This window comes from Brassica napus, chromosome C5 (assembly GCF_020379485.1).
Source record: "Brassica napus cultivar Da-Ae chromosome C5, Da-Ae, whole genome shotgun sequence".
Lineage (NCBI taxonomy): Eukaryota > Viridiplantae > Streptophyta > Magnoliopsida > Brassicales > Brassicaceae > Brassica > Brassica napus.
Window position 1 is genome coordinate 38,412,050 of NC_063448.1, and position 8,975 is coordinate 38,421,024.

The following is an 8,975-nucleotide window of genomic DNA, read 5'->3' on the forward strand; positions in this document are numbered from 1 at the left end:
AAAGCTTGAAGATGGAACAGCCAAAAGTGAAGGAAAGACAAAGTTCTCTGAGAGTAGGACGTTGATACTCTTGAGAGAAGGGTGGGAAAAGGACAGCGAAAAAAAAGAAAAACCGTTTCTGTGGCTGCATGAGATCTTCAGCTAAGGAAGAGTAGGATGAGATAATAACGTAACATCATCTAGTTTACTATCTATTTTCCACTTTAATCATCGAACTGACACTAGGACTTTGTGGCAAGGTTTCTCGAATAATAGAGCAAATTATTAACCTTGTAACTTCTGCTTTAACTGTCTGTATCAAACTTCGCATTTCTCAGTCAATTTTTGAATGCTTTTCATAAACTAGAATGCGATATTACATTACCTGCTAAAAGACAAGTATCTTACAATAACATGTTGCTTATAATATGAAACAGTGATAGACTTGAAATCATATAGAGAACCTTACAAAGATACAAATAGTTTGGTTTCCTTGGCTTGACCAAAAGGCTATTATTTCACTGATTTGGGTTAAGAGAAGGAAAAGCTGGAATGGACCGTAAAATCAGTTTCCGGCCATTAGTTCTCTTCCCTATGATTGGCCCTGATTCCGAGGAGCCAATGTGAGGAGGAGAGACTCTCTTGCTGTTGGGAGAGATGGCTTTGATGGTAGTTATAGGGGTATTGCTGAGAATCTCAGGCATAATCTCTGTTTTGTCTTCTGCCACAGTTTCAAGAGGCTTCTTCTCGTTCCTTGCCTGCGTTAAATCACCGTCTGGCTTTCTAAAAGAGGAAGAACCCGCGCCGAGAAAAAACTGTGTAGGAGGCAGCCTGTTCTTAGACAAAAATGGCTGATGAACCACCGTATGTCTGCAAAGAAGGTACCATAAAGATCAGAAGCTGTCTTGTTTTGTGTATGCTTTGAAGTTTTGATAGTGTTACCTGTACGGTGGCAGTGGTGTTGACGGTTGATCAGAACTTGGGTTCTGCTCAACTTCTTTAGACAGGTTGGGATTTTGTTGGACTTTGGACAGATCTTCCTCTTGTTTGCTCTCCATGATAGCAAGTAAATACGCTGAGATTGTAAACATGTCAAACCATGAGACTTGGGATGATAAATATATTAGGGAAAATGGAGCTAACGAAGCTAACCATCTTTTTTGCCGAATGCATTTTTACATCCTTCACATCTACAGTTTATGGAACATCCAACTCCACTCTATAAGATCATCAGAAACAAAGTATAAGACCATTGGAAGATGATACAGAGATGAACGTGGACTATAATGATGAAAGAAAAACCTGAAAACATTCACAATATTTCTTCAGACAGTTTGATTTCTTGCAGTTGCAGCCTCGTTTGTGTCGTGCGGAAGCTGGAGTTTTACTTGCATCATCCTGCGCAACATTACAGTTTCACCCCTCAGATAAATGGAGGATGTGGAGAGAGACAGAGAGAGGCATAAGAAGATGGAGAGAGCTCTTACAGTAGTCTCCATGATGGAATCAGAGTTTCTAATGACTTTGGGAGCAAATGCAAGTGGGTTTCGAGATTCAATCTGCTTGCGGGTGGCCAAGACAGTGTCTTCATGGATAGGTCTGTTGAAGCAATCTACACATGAACATGGCTCTATGCAATAAACCCCAGCAGCAAAGCATTCACAGTAACTGCAGAGAGAAAAGAAACAACAGTTAGCTATTCAAGCCAATTTTAACTTTTTGAACAAAGATTTAAAGAGGAGCTAAGAGTATGGAGATTACAGCTTCAAACACTTTGACTTTTTGCAGTTGCATCGCTTACATGAGTCGCCCTCTCCAGGTTCTTCAACCTTACGCCTGCGCATTTAAGCCAACAGATAAGAAAAAAGAAGAAAAATAATACTTACAAAAATCTATTTTATTTAACTTTTCTTAGGAAGAAACACTTGCTTCTTTTTCTGAAGGCTGTCCTGATTCAACTCTTCAAACACCAATGGTTTGGGAGTTTCTTCTTCTACGGCTAACCCTTTCCCAGGCTCATTCTCTGCTTGGTCCAAAGTTTCTCGCATGATGTCTTGGGACTGAACCGGGGTGGTAGAGCCTAAGAAACTCTTTTGAATCTCAACAGTTGCTGAATCCTCATGTATGGTGTTGATCTTAATGCCCCTTGAGGCCATAGCAATGGCGTTTAGATGGAGACCAATACCAGGTACAACGCATTTCGAGGAAGATTCCGCCTTATTGTCACCCACAGCTTGCTGATCATCATCAGCTATATCCTTCTTCCGCTTCCCTAGAACCTCAAAGTCTAGACAGCGTCTTCTCATGCTACCACGGTGCAAGTTAGAGACAGACTACCACAAACAAACACAACACAAAATAACTATTTCAGAGACACTACTTAATTAAGAGCTACAATATAACAAATAACTTTAAATGTGTTCCTGAAGTTACCTGATTGGGAACTACAGCTAAAGGCTGATTATCATTGGCTTGAACATCTTTGGTGATATCATGGCGCTTAGTAAGCTTGACACCAGCGCAGAAACGTCTCTCAGAGCTAGATATTTTATCCACAAGGCATCCAAAAGCCTCAGAGTCATTAGGAGATCGAAATACTAAAAGCTCAGCTGCATCTGCCATCAAACGTCTACAACCAGGAGTGTCATTCTCTTTCTGAGCATCAAGAATCTTCCGGAGTCCCACACTGACATCCTCAGAAGAAGAAGCATTGTCTTCTCCTTGCGGAGCAACACCAGATGGGTCCAACAGCACTTGGGTGACAATATCTCCAGTGCCAGGAGAGTCAACACGATCACGAGAAGTTTCATCTTCTTCTTGGTCTTCCAAAGTAGCCTCTTTGTTTAGATCTACTTCACCTGATGCTACGACAACTTCTTCTTGTGTAGAAACAGATCTATCTAGAGACTCTAAAGCCTTTGAACGCTCAACAGAGTTATGACTGCAACCAAAGAGAAAAAACACCAATTACAGAACACAACAAAACCAACCTCTATTGAAACAAGAAGAAGAAGAGAAATGTTGGGTTTACCATCTGAAGAATCTGGACTCTCTGTGAAAAGAAGCGTGAGGAGAGGTGAAAACAGGAGGAGGGGAAGTGAAACTGAGAGAGTTAAAGGTCTGAACAGTGGGGATTGATCTGACGGCTTCGATAGGAGAGAGGTTGTTAATGTAATTGAACACCGGAGAGTCCTGCATATATCTCTAATTAGGGTCAAAGGAGCAAGCTTTTGAGGAAAAATAAAGTAAAATTAAAACCTCGAATTTGGATTTTGGAGTTGGGGTTTCGATCTTCTTCTTCTGGGAGTTGTCCATTTTCTTTTTTCGAGCAAGAGAATGAATTTACATCAACCTTGTCTCAAAGCAGACAAGTGTGATTGGGGGATTTTAGGTGAGCTAGGGTTCTTCTTCTTAGATGCTTTTCGAACAACGAAAAAGGAACAGTGTCCGCGCCTGTTCGAAACAGTGTAGTGGGAAAATGAATGTTAGAAAGTCCAAATCAGATTTTCTCTCTCAAGTCCACTAATAAACGACGTCATTATTTTACACTCACTCAGGCCCAGTCCTTATATTATGAGTGGAAGGGAAGGGTACTTTTGTTGTTGTACTTTTTTGTGTGTTTCTTTTTTTTTATTATACTCTTTTTCTTTATTTCTATAAATATTTTAGTTGCCTTTGAGAAAAATGTTTTCAGCTATTTGAAATTAAGAATTTGTCAACTTTTAATATCAGAATAACATAAAATCGAAAACTATTTTTGAAAATCATAGGACGGTTGTATTTTAGATTATAGAATAAGCCAAAAAAATGTAAATAACAAAATTCATGTAGGTGGTTCAGATAGTGAAAGAAATATTTAAGCTTGTTCGTCTAATAAATATTTTATTTAAAATTTTTTATATCTGAAAATTATGATTTAAAAGTTTGGATGATTTGTGAGAAGAAAGTGAATAAAGATTTAGAAAATTTACATATTTTATCTACCTAACAAATTCTTTTTAAATGAAATTATCCATATAATTCTTTATATTTTAGTTTCTAATTATCTGTATAGTTAATTTAGGAAGGCTAAAATAAAAATTATATTACAGTAAAAATCTAAAAATTAACAGTTAGATTCTAATCCGTCCTTTTAAATCGCAAAAAAAAAAAAAAATTATCTTCTACGAAGAAGTTTTAGTTTATTAGAAAGTATATTTTATCAAAATTATAAAAATATAAATTTAATAAAATATCAAAAATATTATTTGTAGTAGAAATAGTTTTTAACTAATTTATTGAAAAATTATAAATTTTACTATAGTAATATATATATATATATATATATATATAAAGATATTAGAGTATATTATAAATAAATTGATTAGAAATAGATTTGATATTATTGTCATTAATGATTTTCTTAAAAAAAATTCAAATGTACATTTCATAAATAACACTGTAAACAAAACATTATTTTATATGATGTTCCTATATTTAATAAAACAAACGTCAAATATATAATATTCTATTAGTATATAAATTAATTAATTAATTTTTCTAAAAAGTAAATTTATTAAAATACAAAACAAAAATTTAATTTTACGATTTATATATTCACTAAATTTTAGAATTTTGGGTGTTATCTCTTTTTAGATATTTAGTGTATCATATATATATATATATATCGCATTTTTATGTATAATTGTACAAAATATCACTAAAATATTTTAAGGACAGATAGAGATAGATTTTATTTTAAAGGAAAAAAACCAGTATCATGTTTTATTAGCGTATATATTAATTATAATTTGTGATATTGTTGGGATCATAAATTTATATAGCATCTGTTAAAATTTATTATTTTATTGTTTATCTAATTGCATTGTATGTTGAAACATCAGAATTATTAAACCAAAAGATGTATTATAATGCCTTAACATTTTTATTACACAACCACTGGAAAAAAAAAAACGCCACTGTTGCTACTACTAGAATACTAGAAACGTTTGTGTATGTACCAACTAGAAGTTGACATCATCAAATCAAAGAATCAAAGGCTGACAAAAAAAATATATCAAAGAATTAAAGAATATTTTAATGGTGTGGAGTGAGAGAAGGAAAAGTAGGAATTGACAGTAACAGCTTCCTTCCACCATTTCTTCTCCATGGGCTCAACTCTGATGAACCGACGACATGAGGCAGAGAAAGCCTTTTGCTGTTGGGAGATAAAGCATTGATCATGTTTGTCATAGGAGACTCGATTAGATTCTCAATATTATCTGCCCTCCTCTCCTCTGTGATTATCTCAATCTTTGAATGGGACATCAAACTCATGTCTTGTCTTCTGAAAGATTGGCTCATGTGTAAGGAAGATCCAGAAGCTCCATGAAGATGTTGATGAGTAAGCAGCATGTTGTTGGATGAGATGGGAAGTTGAGCCAATGGTTGTCTGCATAAGAAACAAAAGGTCAATAGAGCAAATCAAGAGCAGCAGTCTAAATGATCGCACACTGATTGTTTTGAGATTATTTCTTACCTTAACGGCATTGGTGTTGAAGGTTGTTTCTCTGTTCTGCCTCTGCTAGATGTTTCATTTTCTTTATCCATGCTAGTAAATGAAGACCCTGCAGAGACTGAAAAATATGTAAAACATGTCAAACCTAAAAGACCAAGTGACTTGAGATACAATACATAAGGTTATGAAATATTATGGAACAAAAAAAAAAAGACTAACCATCTTTTCTGCCAAATGCATTCTTACATCCTTCACATCTACAATTTATGGAACAACCAACTCCACTCTACACAATAACAAGAGAAAAATGAATCAGGATCAATACAAAGAAAAGATCTCACACAGATGTGTGGATGGAATTTAATGATGAGAAAAGAAAGAAACCTGATAGCATTCACAATATTTCTTCAGACAGTTTGACTTCTTGCAGTTGCAGCCACGTTTGTGTCGTGCAGAAGCAGGAGTCTTGCTTTTTGCATCATCACCAACTTCCATGATGGAATCAGAGTTTCCGATGACTTTAGGAGCAAATGCAAGGGGATTTCTGGATTCAATCTGTTTGCGAGTAGCCATGACAGTGTCTTCATGGATAGGTTTGTTGAAGCAATCTACACATGAACATGGCCCTATGCAATAAACTCCAGCAGCAAAGCATTCACAGTAACTGTAGAGAAAGAAATCAAAAGAGGCTCAACAAAAAAAAAGATTCAACTTAAAAGACAAAAGATTATAAAGGATTTGGGATATATTCAACTTACAGCTTCAAACATTTGGATCTCTTGCAGTTGCACCGTTTACATGATGACTCACCTTCTCCTGCTTGTCCAAACTTGCGCCTGTGAATTGTAATGCCAACATCTGGTTAAGAAATATTGATAAAGACTTGCACAAAAATATGTAACGGACAAACTTGCCTTTTCTTCTTGGGGCTGCTCTGATTCAGTTCTACTAGAGCTAAAGACTTTGGACCTTCTTCTACACCTTGTCCTGCATCTTCCCCGGTTTCACTTACTCCCACATTGTCTTGCGAGTTAAGAACCGAGGTGATAGAGCTTTGCAAACCCACTTTTATGTTTCCAGATAGTGAGTACTCATTACCAACATTGTTGTCATTAGAGGACATTGCAATGGTGTTAAAATGCAGACCAATGCTAGGTACTGCACATCTAGATGAAGATGCGACCGGAGTTTGCTCAAAGCCAAGACAGCGTCTTCTCACTCCACGGTGAAGAGCCTGTCACACACACACACACATCACACACAAATAATCATTTAAAAGACAAATGATCAAACAAGAAAAACATTCACAAAACTAATACTCACATCATCGATATTCATAAGAGGCTCCAGTGTAGACTTTGCAACACCCAATGAGCGTGTTTTGGAGTCTGATGGTCTCTCCAAGAAGCATCTAGAAGCCTCCGAATCATTCACTGAGTCCAAAATCAGAATATCAGAAGAATCCGAAATCATAGCATCCCAATCCGGAGTTTCACTTTTCTGCTTAACATTGCCGTCACACATCTTCAGCAGATCCGTAGTGCACTCGTTTTGTAAGATTTGTGGCGGTTCAGTTTCACGTAAAGCTTCGTCTTCTCCAACGGAAGTAGGCACATGGTTATGATCACTGCACACAAACACATTCCATCTAAGAAGAAACGATCTTTTAGAAGGAAAAGAGAAGAGAATTGGATTTTACCTTTTGAAACGAGATCCTTTGTGAGAAGAGACGTGAGGGGAAGTGAAGACAGACGGAGGAGATGAGTAACTTAGAGAGCCAAAGGTTTGAGCGATTGGTAATGATCGGACAGGTTTGATTGGAGACAGACTGTTTATGTAGTTGAACACTGGCGAGTTCTGCATCGCCACACACACACAAAAGAAAAATCAACTCAATTACAAGAAATGGTCAGAGAATAAAGTAGACCATCCGATAAAGCGTGAACCTCTGGTATTCCATAAAGACACAACACCAAACAGGAAAGTTGAAATATTTCACATTGAGTGGGAAACAAAACTAAGTTAAATTGAATCTTTTGAGTATAATTAAACTGATTACGAGATGGGTATTGTACAGATTCCATAAAACACACACAGACTTTCCTCAAATAAACAAGAAAACGATCACAGGAACAGAGGAAGAACGAAAAGGAGGAAAACCTCGAGTTTGAGTTTAGAAATCGGATTCTCCATCTGAGTTACGTTTTTTGGGGGAGTATCCATTTTATAACAATCAGTCTCACATGAAAAGTCCTTCTCTGTCTCTCTTCTATTCCTTCTGTAGTCTCTCTGTTCTTAGGGTTGAAGAAGAAGGAATGGTAGATTCAAAGGAGATAGAAGCGGGAATTTGTCTCCTGGGTATTATTAGTTCAAAACCAAATCCAACAGAAGTTTCTGTTTGACCCCCAAACACTTGTCTCTCTGTTCTGTACGTTTTCCACAAACGCTCTCCCTCGCTATCTCCCTCTTTAATACTGATATATATTCACTCACTTTTGTCCGTGATCGTAATTGATCTTTGCTTTTAATAAAGTAACGTACATCATACTGACCTTCCTTAGATTTTTCTTTTTTCTTTCTCTGTTTTGGAGAAGAAGAAGAAAACTAACCAATGGTGCTAGTCCGGTGTTGCTCTAAGGAATATACCCAATACGGCTAATTCTGGTTCGAACTTCGCTGGCCACACAGATATATGATCTATTGCTTTCGGCTCATTTGAATGCTCAAAAGATGGTCTATCCGTGGGCTGTACCTCCATCCGGGGGTTAGGTACGTGTCTTTAATAGAGTCGGATTTAACCCTTTATTTAGCAAAAAGAAAAAAAAAACTAATAATATAAGGATAACTACTTCAGTTTTGTTTGCATCACCAAAAAAAAGGTTAAAGAAAATAAAAAAGATAAAATAAAATATTCTCTTTTTTAACAACATATTCTATTTTCTTTACGATTTTGCCGGTCCCAACTTAGATCGGTTCAAAATTTGATACAAATCGATAAAATAATAATATAATATTTTTTATAAAATTCTATATAAATATATAGTCCCAGTAAAATTATAAATTAATAATTTATATGTGTACATATTTTATATAAATAAAAAGTTATTATTATATTGTTTGTTTTATATTCACAATGAAATTATCTTTATATTTTCTTAACACTTAATATATTTTTGATGAGAATTAGTAATATTATATCTAAAAACTCATTTAAGTTCGGTGCAATATATATTATATACACCAAATAAAATAATAAAATTAATATAAATGTCAAATTTAGAAAAATAACGATTAATGTAAAGTCAAATATTGTTCTTACCTTATAATAAATATATCTTAAAATAAAAATCTAAATAATTTTTTTTTGTAAATTAATATCTATATAAATTAATAAAATTTCAAATTCCCAACATTATTAATTTGTAAAGGTTATACTATATGTTGTCCATTGACTCAGTTGACTGCTACTTCTAACCGTTGATACTTATACACAGTTTGT

General features: G+C 35.1%; 1 protein-coding gene and 1 pseudogene across 1 annotated transcript; both read right to left on the reverse strand.

Moving 5' to 3' along the window:
- Positions 1 to 340: 340 nt before the first annotated feature.
- LOC106397027 (CRC domain-containing protein TSO1-like) lies at positions 341 to 3,511 on the reverse strand. The gene is made up of 10 exons (XM_048757453.1): positions 3,238 to 3,511; positions 3,011 to 3,171; positions 2,413 to 2,920; positions 1,909 to 2,312; positions 1,741 to 1,815; positions 1,467 to 1,647; positions 1,282 to 1,377; positions 1,132 to 1,198; positions 922 to 1,054; positions 341 to 849 (listed from the first exon to the last, which is right to left on the reverse strand). The coding sequence occupies exons 1-10, from the start codon at positions 3,292 to 3,294 to the stop codon at positions 498 to 500; spliced, it is 2,034 nt and encodes a 677-aa protein (XP_048613410.1). The 5' UTR covers positions 3,295 to 3,511; the 3' UTR covers positions 341 to 497.
- Positions 3,512 to 4,864: 1,353 nt separating this feature from the next.
- LOC106399807 lies at positions 4,865 to 8,549 on the reverse strand (annotated as a pseudogene).
- Between the last annotated feature and the right edge of the window lie 426 nt (positions 8,550 to 8,975).

Bases quoted from the DNA above. Each gene is read 5' to 3' on its own strand.
- LOC106397027 (XM_048757453.1), bottom strand. From the start codon at position 3,294: ATGGACAACTCCCAGAAGAAGAAGATCGAAACCCCAACTCCAAAATCC. The intron at 1,648-1,740 runs GTAATCTCCATA...TTCTCTCTGCAG, and splicing joins AAGTCAAAGTGTTTGAAGCT to TTACTGTGAATGCTTTGCTG. The intron at 1,378-1,466 runs GTAAGAGCTCTC...AATGTTGCGCAG, and splicing joins ATTCCATCATGGAGACTACT to GATGATGCAAGTAAAACTCC.